Source organism: Symphalangus syndactylus, chromosome 18, assembly GCF_028878055.3.
Source record: "Symphalangus syndactylus isolate Jambi chromosome 18, NHGRI_mSymSyn1-v2.1_pri, whole genome shotgun sequence".
NCBI classification, from domain to species: domain Eukaryota; kingdom Metazoa; phylum Chordata; class Mammalia; order Primates; family Hylobatidae; genus Symphalangus; species Symphalangus syndactylus.
The window spans coordinates 34494475-34510937 of NC_072440.2; the positions used below are offsets into that span (position 1 = coordinate 34494475).

The window sequence follows — 16463 nt, forward strand, 5'->3', positions numbered from 1 at the left end:
CCTTATTTAACCCTTGTGACAATTTTATGAGATTGATCATTGTTATCCTCATTTTAGAATGTAATTAAAAAGGAGAAAAATAAAAGAGGTTTAAAGACACAGTGCACTTGTTTGAACCTGGGTTCTGCCCACACACTACACTTTAGAAAGCAAATGACAGTAAAGATCTTTTCCTTAGCAGCTCTTTCATTTGCCATTTGTCTTATCAACCAACATTGAAATGTCAGTTCGTAGTCCATCAGTGAAAGTGCCTTCACTTAGCTAAAAATCTCTGGATGCACTGAGGAAATGCTTTTCTGTGTTTCTTCCATGTCTTGCTGCAGGTGGTTCATTGGGGATTGGTTGGAGTGCAGCAAGACTTGTGATGGTGGGATGCGCACAAGGGCAGTGCTCTGCATCAGGAAGATTGGACCTTCTGAGGAGGAGACGCTGGACTACAGTGGTTGTTTAACACACCGGCCTGTCGAAAAAGAGCCCTGCAACAACCAGTCATGTCCACCACAGTGGGTGGCTTTGGACTGGTCTGAGGTAAGGAAATCTGAGGCTATATGTATATGTTTTGAAATGTCCTATCTATCTATCCTAAAGCAGTTAATATTAAGGACACCTGAGCATCTTAGAACTCAACAAGTAAGAGCTGTGTAATAGTGACCATGTTATATTTTATTGCTGCTTGTCAGGAAATAAGGATATTTTTTGGGTGGGTAAGGGAAATCAGCGAGAAACTTGTCATCAATTTGATTAAAAATAAGTCTAAAGTAAATTTGAAATAACATTATAGTGGGTACTCTTATAAGTGGTTTTTCTCCTTCTTACTATTGAGCACATCACAAGTTTAGAATTTGTGATACGTGATTAAAAATTGAAGTTCAAAAGGAAAGTCAAGAACCTTTCTTACCCCAAAAGTTATTGAAGACCTCGAATGACCTTTTCTAGGATCTCATTTGGAAAGCAAAATTTTTAAAATATCTTTTTTCAAGTAATGTAGCAGCCTAATTACATAACTCTTAGATATGAATTGTTGTCAATTCATTATCACTTATGACATATCCATATCTATATATTTTATGTCTTCTATTTCAACTGTGGAAGAAACATGGAGCTGAAGGTTATAACACAGGAAAACATCAAATTTGAATTGATCATTCCCTTCACTTACATGAGGAAGACCTGACCAAGATAATGTTTTCTTGGCATAGATGTGTACAAAATAGCCTAATAAAATCCAGAGCCACTCAGAAAAATTACCTTATGAAAAATTAGGTAAGAGATAGTTAATTTTTGACTCCTCAGTATCCATGAGACACATACATACGCATACTATATCATTTTCCACATCTCCCAAAGAAGAGCTGAAGCCTTCTGTAGAGTATGTTAAGTGTTAAGAATGAGGACCTTGCTATATAACCAGAGATATTTCTTTCAATTTAGCAAAACAGGATGCATCTCAGACTCTATTCTAATATATCCTGCCAGAAACATTGTGGTACTTGCTTTGGGTATTTCCTGTAGACCTCATACATTTGTCAAAATACAAACAAAAATATTAAACATTGTTCTTTAGGAACCTTTGGATGCAACTATTCCCCTGTGAATCTTACTGCTTGAGTGGCCTTATTTTGCTGGAGCACAGGGCTGAAAGAAGCACTGTGTTTAAGATGGTACATGGAAGTGGAGACCAGTTGTGGTTATCCATGGAATCTTTGGCAGGAATTGGGAGTGTTCTTCCAAGTTTCCTGGCCATAGTCCAGCTTCAGTAATTACATGCTGCCTACCTAAGTTAGATTTTTTAGTTATATATTTCAATCATATGTAGAGATATCCTTGGTATTATTCTGTCAGTGGTTACGGAAAACAGTATGGACTCTTCTGTTCCCTAATGGGATGCGTTAACTCCTAAATTGATTTGAAAGATAAAATCCATTGATAAAGAATAGACATTCTGCAGAGTTGTACACATGTTAATGCCCAGGACCCTTATAGAAATCCATAAATATTCATTGGTATGAGAAATTTGTTATGGGAAAATCATAATAGGAGACCTGATGATTGGCTGCCACAGTTTGAGGGCTTCAGGTCAAGTCAGTCAGTTTGAGTGATTACTAAACATACTGGGATAGGCACCATGGGTGATATGAAAGAATCCTGTAAGCTTGGGCAAATGAAAAATACCCATGAAACAACTAGAGAATAATACATATAAGGCAGTGTGTAATAAAACAGTGGATTGTGAGGTATAAATACATAATTAATATGGAAATTCAGAGCTGAGAAGGGCAGAATAGCCTGGAGTAGGATCAGAAGGCTTTTTAGTTGATGGGATTTAAGCTGAATATGGAGGGATATAGAGTTGGGAGTAGGGAAGAGAATAGGGAAGCTAGAGAAAGGATGCCTGAAAAGAGAAACGACTGAACAGAAACACAATGAGTGGATGATGAAAGCAGTGTGAGAGAAAAGGGTTTGTTTTTAAGAATAAATGAAAGACTGATAGTGATAGGTACTAGGAAGGTTTGAATACAGAACTCTATACTATATCACCCTTCATAAGCAGAAGGAATGCCTTCTGAGAAATTTCTAGAAGAAATTGCTGCCAACCACTGAAATATCAAAACTTCATGTAAGCCTCATTTCACACTGATCTTCTGACCTACACTATTCTGTATCATTGTATGTTTTTAAGTAAAACAACCAAATATAATCACCTTGAGAGAGAGCTTGTGTATATTAACTGATATGCTTCCATTCCAAATGCTATTTTAAAGTTTCCTTCAGAATTCAACTTCACATAGGTTGATCTTACCCCTCCATTAGAATTTTGATTCTTATCTATCCAGTCTTTGAAGTGACTCACTCAAATGGCTCTAAGAGGCTCTAAGGCATTTTTGGAGGCTGCCTGAAGATGTACATCTAAGCTGAGGACACTTTTAATCACATTTCTGCAATACTCTTTAACATGGCTGAGTCAAAGCTTAGGGGCAAGAAACGGTGCTGAGGGGCTGGAGTACACATGTGGGGACTACTACCTCAGGTAAAGCATTGTCCAAGGGAGCTGCTGTTGTCTTTCCACAGACAGAAAACAATTCTGGGGTAAGCACAGGTCGAAAACTGCTGCTGTTACTGTCTCGAAATTTGAAATTGAGCACCATCTTTACCACTGTCATCATCCTTTGTTCAAGAGGAAAGATGGTTTTTGCCCCATACTGTTTCTCCTGTTTATTTCCCCAAGGGGGGTATGTGGGGTGTCTTTACTCTCACACTTCCATTCCCTTAGTTTACCAGGCAGCCCACCTCTTTCCTTCCCTAGATGGGTTAACAATAAGTAAGAATAAATAACGTTAAATTAAATAGATGTCTGAGTAGCTATTGCGAACAAAATGAGAACAAGGAGCCTGTTCTTCCCAAAGGAATGGAACACCTCCCACTAACAAAAAGAGAAGGTCCCAGCAGAAGAGCAGGCGGTATTCAGTCTCTTTCAGTTAACCTTTGGCAAATATTTCACACAATTTTTTTGACACACCCATGAAAACCTCCCCTTTCTGCCCCCTCCCCACTTCCAACTCTCAGCTGTCTGAGCTCTGCTAATCACAAGGGTGAGGTTCAACTGGTGAAAACATATTGCAGCAAGAGGAATTTGCCCTTTGACCCTTTCCTTTTCTCTGCCAGCTACTCTAGTATAAAATTTCCATTGTTGTAAAGCCAGCGTCAGTGAAACCCACCCAGTACTTATGGCAAAAGGAAAAAAAAAAAAAGTTAAATTACCTTGGCGGAAAATGGCTCATCAGCAGCCTTTTCTGGAACTAATGAAGCCACAGCTTTCGCATGTCCTATAATCTGTACTTGGGATCACCCAGGCTATTTGAACTTTAAATAGTTTTCTGTTTTTGCCCTCACTTGGCAAGTAGCTCTTGAAAGCATTGCTGCATACTGTGGATGGGGTCCAGCAGCCCTAACCCATCCTTTTGATGTATCAAAATGGTTTATTTGACTCCTATAGAATAATGCCCATTGAAAAAGATACATTTCTTATACTTACTCTTGGACAAGTGGGTAACTGGCATCTTACTCAACTGACTTTATAGTACTTATGTTTAGATAGCATTACTTAAGGAAGTTGGGGAAAATCTACCTACAAGGGACTGTGTTTTGTTTGATAAGACAATTGTGTCAGCACCTTGCATGCTCCTAGGTTCTACTCTGGTCCTTTGACTAAGTAATTTAAACTCATCTTTCCAGGGAGAACTCAGTGTACCCCGAAATGTTGATGTTTCTGTCTTTTACAAGTGAGGGCCAAATTGTTTTCCCTGGTTGGTTTCAAATACTTTTTCTGCAAAATATATTTTTGCTTCTTTTTAATCATGGAACATTAAGCTGAAGCATAAATGCATCTCTCATAAAAGTCACCTCCTATGTCACTGAGATGAAAACAAAAAACAGAAGGTCTGGTCGGATTTTAAATGATCATGAGATTATAATTATGTGAATAAAGAGGAAAAAATAGGCATTTACCCACGGTAAGGAGAAATAATGAGAAATAATTTTACTAAAGAAGAGACTGACCACTAGTCTTCTAAATTCTATGTCTTCTACCCTGCTACCTAAAGGTTTATTATGAGAAAGAATGAGATGAATTTTGATGTTTATAACTATTCTTTGATCTAAAAAAGTTATTATTGAACTAAATATCCCAATTTCTAATTATTACTAATAGATTTTAATGCACACTCAAAAGTTAAGCAAAAACACTCTTTGCATGGGTATAGGCCAATGATTATCTCTGGAGAATGCGCTGAAGCATTCATAATTAAATTAATGTCTATACATTACATAACATACATGTCTATACATACATAACTGTGGCTCATCTTGCTTTTCTAGAGATTTTTATTTATTTTATTTTATTTTTAATTTTTATTTTTATGTTTTACATAGCTAAATAAAACAGAGGACTTCAGACGGACAAACACATTGATAGTAGTCCCCCCTTATCCACAGGGGACATATTCCAAGACCTCCAGTCAATATCTGAAACTGCAGATAATACTGAACCTTATATATACTATGTACTTTTTTCCTATCTATACAAACCTATAATAAATTTTAATTTATAAATTAGGCATGGTAAGAGATTAACAATAATAATAAAATTAAAATATTATAACAGCATACTGTAATAAGAGTTCTGTGAATGTAACGTCTCTTTCAAAATATCTTTCTGTACTGTACTCATCTATTTTCAGACTTCAGTTGATTGTTGGCAACTGAAACTGGAAAATGAAACTGTGGATAAGGAAGGGATTCTGTATTTATCAGTAGGGTAAAGAGGGAAAAATGAAATTTAGGCTCAAGAAAGCAGAAGGAATAAGTAAATATAAAAACAAACTGAGGACTTCTCTGCTTGAACATCTCTGACATAAGGTCAGAAGGACTTGCTAGAGTTCTACTTAAATGAACCAGGTTTAAGTGGCATTCCTGTGCCTTTACTATTTTTACAAGCAATTTTTAAACATTTAATTTTATAATCACCTGTAAGAAGTACAATATTTGCTGAGAACAGAGTTGAGACTGGCTGTAGACATGTAATATTTGTGGCTGGATCTGCAGGGTTCAGGCCTGGTGTATTCACTGAGTAACAAATGTGATAGCAATGTAGTTTTCAGTCATTCACTGTCTTGAAAATCTGGTTGATTTTCAGTCATTTTCTTGAAAATATGGTTGAAAATGTCTGTACCTCTGTTACTGTAAGATAAAATATCCTTGGCTAAAATAGTGAATTTTGAGGTGTAATTTTTCTAAAATGATTTCTTGCCTAAGTAAATGTTATTATGTGTTTAGCTTTACACATAACTGCACATTGTTCTACAGAGGGTTAGTCTTTGTGGATGTATCTTTCAGAGCTTTATTTTTAGTAGGAAACTGCCATCAGGATTTGTTTGTACCTCTTAGCATTTCAGTTTCCTCACCTGTAAAATGGATGTGTAACAGTACTCACTTCATGGAGTTTCTATGAGGATTAGGTAGATTATTACGTGCCAAGGATTTAGAACACTACTTGACACAGTAAATATTAGTGCTGCTTTGTCTTCTTATCCTTCTTTTTTTTTGAGACGGAGTCTCGCTCTGTCACCCAGGCTGGAGTGTAGTGGCACAGTCTCAGCTCACTGCAGCCTCTGCCTCTTGGGTTCCAGCAATTCTCTTCCTCCCGAATAGCTAGGAGTACAGGCACGTGCCACCACACGTGGCTAATTTTTTTTGTATTTTTAGTAGAGACAGGGTTTCACTATGTTGGCCAGGCTGTGGTCTCAAACTCCTGACCTCATGATCCACCCACCTCGGCCTCCCAAAGTGCTGGGATTCACAGGCATGAGCCACCGCGCCCAGGCTTATCCTTCTTATTGTCAATCATATCTGGTTTGGTTTTGGTTTGGGTTTCCTGGGGACTTCTCAGATGGAGATGAATGAATTGTCTGTCTTCGCATTCTTTGTCTCCCCTAATTGTAAGCACAACCTGGCATATGATTTTAGGAAAGGCAGCTAGATACTACTACATTCCTAAAATAATAACAGAAGCTTCTTGCCACTGGAAAAAGTTAGTTATTAGAATAAACAAGAGATGTATGTCCCAGACTTTAATATGCATACACATGATTTTAAAATGTGAAGGAGGCAGGGGAGTGGCACAAGTGCATTTTTCAATGAATGCTTCCGTTAGGAAACTAATCATAGCCTCAAAATACAAAAACTGAGTTCCCTATACATCCTATATGTTTTTGCCTAGCATGTGGATGAAGTGGCCTTGTATCCTCTTGTACTTCACCTCAACTCATTCTTATAATAATTCATATTTACTATGTATTGTCATGAGTTTGTTTCTGCCAATACTAACAGCAGCCTGTGAATACAATAATAACAGAGAAATGGATAATGAGTAGGCCCTAAAGTATGGGTCACAAGGCCTAGGATTTAGTTCCAGCTTTACCATTTGCTGTTTATCCTTAATGAAGTCTCCTAAGCTTTCCTCATCTATAATAATTCTTAAAAATTGGTTTAATAATATTTAATATTTGAAAATATTTTCTGAACCGTTCATCTTTAATGATATGTAAAGTAGTATTGTAGTGTTTTTGTTACCAATGATAATATTAAGCTTTAAGAGAGGCAGAAATCCTCTGAAGTCTTCTGTTTGAACAGTGGAGGAGACTTGGCATGAAGTGAAGAGGATTAAAACAAGTGGAACAAGTTCAAGAGATAGAAATGGACTTGACACAAGTGAGGCAAGCTCAAAGACTTGGATTAGGGCTTTATTCATTCTACAGAAATTATTGCATGCCTTGGTTTCTTGAAATATAAGTGATTGTTGTATTAAATTAGACAATACATACAAAGTACATAGTACAGTGCCTGACATCCAGAAAACACTTAGTAAGAATTAGTATTAGAATGGCTCCACCATTTAATAAATGTGTGACTTTTTACCACTCTAAGTAAGTTTGTTTTCTCATTTTAAAAACAGAATAATAATTGCCACCTCATAGGAGAGTTGTAAGGACTACATAAATTATAGCATTTAGCACACTTGGTATATACAGTATTTATTAAATGACAGATGCTATTATTGGCAGTAGTAGTAGTAGTTACTGTCACTGCAACAGCAACACTATTCGCTTTGTGCCTGACACTGGGCTAGCACTGGAGAATATTGGAAATTATTTTATATGGCTGACATATAGAGAGATGAGCCTCAAGATGTAAGTGGAGCCTTACTACTGTGGTGTACTAAGCATATATAGAGTTTGAATTTTTATCTTGAAGGCAATAGTAAGCCATTAAGGGATTTTTTTTTTAAATCAAAATGCAGTATAACTGGATTTGTGCTTTAGAAAGATCCCTCTGAGTAAAGTTTAGGGAGTGGATTTGAGTGAGGCAAGAGGAGGAAACAGGAGACCTACTAGAAAGCCATTACAAAATTTCATATGGGAAATGATGTTTGTCTGAAGTAAGGTTAGTGGCAGTAGAGATGAAGAGAAATCAACAGGTGTGAGACAGATTTTGGAGTTGGATTAATAAGATCTACTGATGGATTGTAGGGGTAGAGTGAGGCAGCACCAGGTTATGAGGATATTGATTTGGCTATGAAGAGGAATAAAAGGAATCCGTAATTTCTCTCTTGATCTTCACTCCCTAACTAAAGCCTCTTCTCGAGCTACATTGAAAAAAATTGTGTTATCCCCCTTCAAAATGCATCTTAATGAAACCTTTTCTAAGTTAGAGGAAATGCATTGTGATTATATTCATTGTGATGAAGAGTTTGCATTGAATCATTGATGTTCATCTGAAAAATTTGTTAATATTTTTCTTTCTATGACATACACCAAGTTCAAAGATTGCCCCTAACAAAATCCATGTGTGTACATGTGCACGGTGTTCACCTAGATAGCCCCATCCACAACTAGTACATCTTGATTTACCTAATGGTAAATCAAAATTGTCACCTTTCCAGATAAAGAAGAGCATATATTTATCAAGTGTTTACTTAGAGTCCTCAGCTGGCTCCTGGGGTGTGTGTGTGTGTGTGTGCGTGCGCATGTGTGTGTTTGCATGCACACCAGCATGCAAAGGTGAAACAAATGGAGTAATTTTAAGGAGCTTATGATCTAGTAGAGATGGAAAGACATGTAAATACACAATTATAAAACAGGCTGATGGTGTTAGGGGCATGATAATTTATGTGTTCTACATCCACTTATATGGTACTTTTAACATTAACGTGTGTTTCCATGTCTGTCTCCTAAATAAGACTCTGAGCTCCTTGAGGGTAGAGACTATTTCATTCATTTTTTTTTCTGAAGGTGGACAGGATTCTTTTTATTTTTTATCTAAGTAGCCTAAATGACACAAGACCAGTATCCATGTTCATTTCCACACAGTCCTAATTCATGACAAATGTACTTATTTTCTGCCATATAGCCTCTTTCCTAATTAAGAGAACCACAGCCTATTCCTAACTTACTTATTACTATTAATGACAGCACAGGCATCAAACTTCAAGGTGACTTGTTTGGGCACCCCTTTTTCTTTTGTTTTGGCTAACACTTTGCTTGTATCGTTTATGAGCCCCCACCAGTCCTCAGTCCTTAATCTTATTTCACAAACTGTGGTCATGGGAGGCTCAGATGGGTCATAACACACATCAGATTGGTCATTTCCTGGGCTACATACCTGGTATAGAATAGCGTTATACAAACAAGTTCTTTTTAGAGTCCTGGCACACTTATAATAACCATAAAATGATAGGAGTAGCAACTTTTTGTCCTACCTCAGTGACGATGTATACACTGGGAACAGTCCTCAGTCTGAGGAAGGTCAGTTAAAGTCCTTACTGTACAAGTCCAAATTTTAAGGAAAATGAGTCCCGCGATGAGTTTTCTCATGCTTCGGCCGTTCGTGGACCAGTCAGCTTCCGGGTGTGACTGGAGCAGGGCTTGTCGTCTTTTTCAGAGTCATTTTGCAGGGGTTGGTGAAGCTCACGTCCACGTACAGCTCACAGTCTACTGATGTTTAAGGATGGTCTTGGAGGTTGGGCCTGCCAGAATAAACTGAGTCCAACACCTCTACACAGTTATGTTCAACTGGGCTCTCTGATACCGGGAGCAAGGTGGTGGGGTTTAGGGTGTTGCAAACTTCAATGGTTATGCGGGGATTTTCACATAGCAAGCTTTGGTACTTGGTTAATCTGGCATTTGTTAACCAATGATGTCCTTCGGTAGTCATTAAAGTTACCACAGTATGGGGTGCCTTTATATTCAGGTTTTGCCCAAGGGTTAGTTTATCTGCTTCTTTTGCTAATAGGGCCATTGCTGCCAGGGCCCTTAGACATGGGGCCAGCCTTTGGAAACCCCATCTAGTTGTTTTGAGAGATAGACCACTAGCCTTGGCCAGGGCCCCACAGTTTGGGTTAAAACTCCAACTGCGATTTTTTTCTCTTTCTGACACATAGGGTGTAAAGGGTTTTGTCAGGTCAGGTAGCCCCAGGGCTGGGGCCGACATGAGTTTTTCTTTTAACTCATGAAAAGCTTGTTGCTGTTGGTTGTAATAGATGTAGTTTATCCAATCTACATTTTTATTAACTGTCACCCACCAAAATATTGACTCAAATCCTGCCTCTATTTGATTTCAAGCTTTAAATTGATCAGGTATTCCCCATGGGACTCCAATTGTGTCTAAATAGATGTGAGAGTTGAAAGACCCATAAGGGGCTTCTCTCGCATGATGTCTTATTTTTCCTCCCTCTGGTTGATGAAATGTCAGGTTGAAAGGGATAGCTAATTGGACTAAAATACAAGTGCCACTCCAGTTATTCGGCAGAGTGCCCAGTAAAGGTTCACCACAATACCACCACACATCCGCTCGGGGATGAACAAGAGCCAACTGACTGATTGATAAGCTCTTGAAAATTCTCAAGCTCACTGCATCCCTTCAGGTCTCCAAGGAATGCTAAGTTTCCTCCCTGTCATGAGAGACACGAAGTGAACTTAGTCTTGGAAGATGGAGGCTGGATGGCCCTCGGGGACTGACCTGCAAGGTGCGCTGGACTTGGGATATAGCAGAGAGAGCTTGGCACGACTTATTACTCCAGGCTGTAGAATCCTGGAAGAGAGCTACCATGCAGCCCACGCCTGGTCGACTGGAGGACCACCTTAGTGGAAAGGGGACAGTCTGGGCCTCTGGCCTGCCATGTGCACAAGCATAATAATTGCTTTTGTTTAACGGGCAGATGGGATATTTGATCCATTCCAACCAGGCATTTGCATCTTGGTATCCTGTTTTAATTGCCAAAGTTTGTTTTAAGTCTAACTTTTATGATCCTCTAGTAAAATGAATGTATGATTTTAGGAAAGTACAAAAACTGGTTGGGGCAGTCCATCCTTGCTCTTTAGTGGTCCACAGAACGTTGGACCAACTACGGCATAAAAGCTCTACATTGTGGGGCAAGAATCCTGGTTGACACTGGGGTCTTTATCGAAATTTCCCCGGATTAAATGGTCCTAATTTACTAATGCCCAGTCTGAGGAGAGTCAGGAGGGACAGAGGTACTTTTCTGAAGTAGAGAGCTGTCTTTGATTTGGCAGGTCCCCACAGGGTATAACAAGGCAAGCATTAAATGCAATAGTTTGAGGTGAAATTGACTTGGTTATGTTAATAACTAGATGGTCAGCAATAGAGCGAGGGAAGAAGAAAGAATAATAGAATAGATGAAAGAGTTAAATTTTTCTTAGCTTTAGTTTGGTAAGGTTTTCCCCTCGGACTGTGGCCCACGACTCTGGAGGTGGGGGCGCTTTGACTTGGGTGTGATGAGTCCATCCCTTTTCCGCTCTACGAACGGCAGTATCAGTGGTTAACAGCACAAGGTAGGGTCCTTCCCAGGCTGGCTCGAGTATTTCTTCTTTCCACCCTTTGATGAGAAGGTGATCTTCAGGCTGGTGCTGGTTTACTGGAAATTCTAGGGGTGGTACCTGTGGTAAAAGACTTTTAGTTTTGAGGGAAAGGAAAGTGGAAGATAAACTGAGTATATAATTTCTAAGAAATTGACCTTTTGTTTTAAATGTGGGGACATCACCAGTGGACTTTATAGTCCTTGGTGGCTTTCTACTGAGAAATTTCCTTTAGCACCTATTTTTATTAGTTTTTAGACCAAAGAAGCCAAACACCATTTTATATCTGACAATGCTTCCTGTACGATTTTTATACCAGATAAGCTAAATTTCACCTTTATATTACTGTGCTGTTAATGTTAAACTTAGTTTTAATAAACTTTGTAGATATTTATTCAATTTTTAATGGTAGACCATAAGGTAAGATTTTTATAGACTCTTTTTAACATTTTATAATCTCTGTTAAAGAGCAGGTTAGTGCTTTAAGAAAAACCCATTGTGTTTTTACTTTAATGTCCAGTTCACAGAAAAACTGGATGATACCCCTTTAACTTTAGCCAGTATGTTTACACACAGAATTTTCTTTACAATTAACGTTTTAAAACTTGGTTAAATCTTCAAAACAGTATATATTTTTTAACCTTTTAATGTAGGTAAAAATTTACATTATTATGCCTCCTTATAATCCTTTTACCAAAGGTATATTTTATTTTCCTTATACACCTTGCACATAAACTGTTTTGTTCTACATTCAGGAGGCCTAGTTACTTTTAAATTACACAACATTTCTTGCATAAATTCTTTTTTTAATAAATTTTTTTCTTTCATGACTTTCACAGACAATTTTTCGACATGCCTCAACTTTCTGACTTATTACAAACATTTCTTTCTTTAAACAACCAGTTAATTTATTTCAGGACAAGAATTTACCATATAACACTCTTTTTACATAAATTCTGCCCCCCCCCTTTTTTTCCCTTTTTTTTCCCGAAGATGATAACCATTCTTTTCCAAAGCGAACTTCTTTTATGTCTGTGGACTAGACTGTCTAAGGCCACAGGATTAGAAGTTACTATAATACATGTTACACTGTTAACTTTTAGCAAACTTTACTTTTGTTGAAAACCTTGTAAGTTTGGGATTTCAATTATCCTTTGCTATTAATAAGACCTTGTTCAGTCCAAATTAACTTAGAATTGGTATAGATTTTTTTTTTTTCCTTCAATTACCTGGGAGGAACCATCGATTGTCCTGTCCTGAAGGGAGCTCCTCCTAGGTCTGGTCAGACCTTTGTATGGTAATTAAGATTTAGATCCCCTGTTACGAAACCTGCTGGGTTAAGGGAATTTTCAGTGGTTAATGTTAAATCATCCTTTTTTTTTTTCCTTAGGATACTTCTGAACTGGTGAGATGTGCTCACAATGAGGTTTCCTCTTAAAGTTATTTTTTTTACTTTCTTCTGTTAGCAAAGCAGTTGCTTACAGATTGAGTGCATCTGGGCCATCCACAGGTTACTGGGTTAAGGATTTTTGATAGGAAGGCCTCAGTGCTTTCGGGAATACACCCTTGTTTACTGACAACAAAGTGGTATTAGAGTGTTACAGGGTCATGGAGAATACCTTTAATTATCAATTATAGGTTTTAAATTTACCTTGGCTTTTAAAGGAATAGGGTACACTGTTTTTTTTTTAACTACTTGTATATTTCTCTCTTTCTCTCTTTGACTTTCTCTCTTTTTGACTTTGCTTTTGCCTGTGTCTCTTCCTGCCTCTCTGCCTCTCTCTCTCTCTCTCTCCTTGACTCCCTCTTTGTCTCTCTGTCTCTTCCTCTCTCTCTGTTTGCCCCTTTTTCTGTCTCTTTCCTCCTCTGTCTCTCTCTGCTGGTCTTTCCTTGCCTCTGCCAGCCACTTATGTTGCTGTTCTCTCAACCACTGGTGGGAGGGTATGGGGTCCAAAACCAGCTGTAACCAAGGATCTATGTATGGGAACTTGTCTGGGTGCCCTGGCTTACAGGTTACCTTGTGCCATACCTTTGAAACAAGGGACCTGTCCAGGCTTCCTTGTGATGGCCAACCCACCTCTAATGCTGGCCAGTCTATTTCACACAAAGTTCTAAGTTTTCCTGGTGTCACAGTAACACCATAATCTCCCTTAAATCCTTTCTTGAAATTTTTCAACATAGTTCCTAGTGAGGTGGGCTTACTTTGTGCCTGACCCATGCTTCTTCGAGACAAAACACCACTCTCACACCACAAAACAAAGAACGAGTAAAAAGGGCACACACAAACACACTTTTACAGTTTACACCAAACCCAGAATCAAAACCAAAATCAGAGTATCCAGAAATCCAAGCCAGGTCCAAACCAAAACCAAAGTACCAAGCAATGCAAGTCAAGTCAAAAACAAAAACCAAAGTGCCAGTACAGGCAGACTGTGGGTGATCAGGCCATGCTTCCACTCAAATGGAGTGGGCAAGTTCCAAATACTAGTATTACCAAGTTTCAGATGTCCAGACTCCAAGTGCCAATTCCTTCCCGGTGTTCAGCCACTGCGTTGATCCTCCATGGGGGCCTGCCACACGCTCCTCTGGCGAGGCGTTCCACCAGGCCAATTGTCTACCCAGGAATGCTCTCAGGATCTGCATCGCTCAAGCTGGCTGGAGTGCCCCATAGGGATGCTCCACAGGGCAAGCCTAAGCCACCTAAGGGGCTGCCTCAACTGTCCGACTGTCCGTTAATCACCTCGCTTCCCGGTCAGGGAACCAAGAAATGTAGCAGAACAAGCTGCAGACAAAACCCCTCAGACACCGAGTTAAAGAAGGAAGGGCTTTATTCAGCCAGGAGCTTCAGCAAGACTCACGTCTCCAACAGCCGAGCTCCTATTTCATTCATTTTTGTATCTCTCCAGTCTAGTGTAGTTCTTGTAGGAGATCTGGAAATGTTTCTCACATGAAAGGTATATATACAGTGCTTCCAGATGTGGTGGGTAAGGTCCTCACTTGATTGAGGGGAAGTATAGATTTTTTTTTTTTTTTTTTTTTTTTGAGATGGAATCTTGCTCTGTCTCTAGGCTGGAGTGCAGTGGCACAATCTCGGGTCACTGCAACCTCTGCCTCCTGGTTCAAGCACTTCTCCTGCCTCAGCTTCCCAAGTAGCTGGGGCTACAGACACACAGCACCACACCCAGCTAATTTTTGTATTTTAAGTAGAGACAGGGTTTCACCATGTTGGCCAGGATGGTCTTGATCTCTTGACCTCGTGATCTGCCCACCTCAGCCTCCCAAAGTGCTGGGATTACAGGCGTAAGCTGCCGTGCCCAGCCTGAATTACAGATTTTAAGGAAGGGTCCAGACATACAGGGGAGAAAGCTGGAAGACTCAAGTCAGCTACCATGTTAAACAGGTGAGTTCTAGAAACACCTGGAGATGAGGTACATAAGATTTGTGACATAGGGAAAAACATCCTTCCCTCAGTATGAAGAAAAAACAGACCCAATTCTAAAGAACAACTTCCTTAGATTTGTAACTGATGGACGGGGAAAAGTCCAGAGATTTTCTGTGCAAGAAACCTTCACCTGTGACCAAGTATTCTTAGCGACACGACATAAGAATAGTTTATCTAAATCAACCCTGAGCTTGCTTCACAGAGACAAGTTCTTTTGGTCTACTAATAACATACAAATTCCTTTTGGAAGACCACACCCACCAAGTAGGAAACGAAGGTTTCCACATTCCAAAAATTAGCAGAATCTTATCACAGCTGACGAGGCTAAGGATAGAGAGGAATAGAGGAATCAACCTATCCCCAATAGAGCAAGAAAATGAGTTAGCCAAGAAAAGCAAATGTTGGATTTAGCTCTTCAAGACCTTAAGAAAAAGATAAAAGTACCTCTGCTTAAAATCTTTTAAGGAACTTTGTATCTGAGAGACTTTGCCTAGAACGTAGTATATGTGTATATTTTATACTAAAACGCACATTTACGTGAAGAAAGACTTTCCTCAAATTTTCCTCTGTCTTTAAACTGTCGTGATTCATTACTATTTGTTTTATTTCCAGTGTACTCCAAAATGTGGTCCAGGATTCAAGCATCGGATTGTTCTGTGCAAGAGCAATGACCTTTCTAAGACATTCCCAGCTGCACAATGTCCAGAGGAAAGCAAACCTCCTGTCCGCATCCGCTGCAGTTTGGGCCGCTGCCCTCCTCCTCGCTGGGTCACAGGAGACTGGGGCCAGGTAAGGCGTTTGTACTGTGGGCTCCTGCTGAAATAGCACCTTGAGACACAAACCTGAGGTTCCTTGTGTGATCATCGTAAGGGCTTGAGAGATGAGTAAGAATTAACACATAGAAGTCTAAGTATGAGGCATGAGTGTGAAACAGTGCACAAATCACAGCCACCACATGTGGACACATACAGAGTGAGCCAGTGATTGATTCTCCCACACCCACACACTTCCCACTTCAGATTCTATTCTTCAGATCCATTGTAGGTTAAAATTAAAAGAGAAATAGAATAACCGATAGAGATTTGAACAAGCTACCAAAACTTTGGATTCTAGTCCCAGCTTGCTCAACTGAAAAGGAACAAATCAGTTAACACCAGTGTCTTCATTTTCCCACTTGCAAAATAGAGATAATTACTCTTTTTTTTTTTTTTTTGAGACGGAGTCTCGCTCTGTCGCTCAGGCTGGAGTGTAGTGGTGCGATCTCGGCTCACTGCAAGCTCCGCCTCCTGGGTTCATGCCATTCTCTTGCCTCAGCCTCCCGAGTAGCTGGGACTACAGGTGCCCGCCACTACGCCCACCTAATTTTTTGTATTTTTAGTAGAGATGGGGATTCACCATCTTAGCCAGGATGGTCTCGATTTCCTGACCTCGTGATACGCCCACCTCGGCCTCCCAAAGTGCCGGGATTACAGGCATGAGCCACTGCACCCGGCCGAGATAATTACTCTTAAACTCACAAAAAAATTGTGGGGTTTTTAATTAGTTTGATAATGTGATTGACAATCCTTGACATATTATTAATACTTATTCAT

General features: G+C 39.3%; 1 protein-coding gene and 1 long non-coding RNA gene across 7 annotated transcripts in view; one reads left to right on the top strand and one right to left on the bottom strand.

Annotated features, from left to right (window-relative positions):
* Window positions 1-16463, top strand: part of ADAMTS6 (ADAM metallopeptidase with thrombospondin type 1 motif 6) — a 328215-nt gene that overhangs the window by 292559 nt on the left and 19193 nt on the right. For 5 of the 6 annotated variants that reach the window (XM_055252144.2, XM_063623237.1, XM_055252146.2 and 2 more), the window contains 2 exons: window positions 324-528; window positions 15484-15660. In XM_055252144.2, the coding sequence (XP_055108119.2) occupies window positions 324-528; window positions 15484-15660 (382 nt within the window). Of the gene's footprint in view, window positions 1-323; window positions 529-15483; window positions 15661-16463 lie in introns of those variants that run through there. The other variant, XR_008652403.2, reaches the window with a different exon arrangement.
* On the bottom strand, window positions 7278-13507 carry LOC134733526 (uncharacterized). The gene is made up of 2 exons (XR_010117093.1): window positions 12659-13507; window positions 7278-11510 (listed from the first exon to the last, which is right to left on the bottom strand). It is a non-coding gene; the product is annotated as an uncharacterized lncRNA (long non-coding RNA).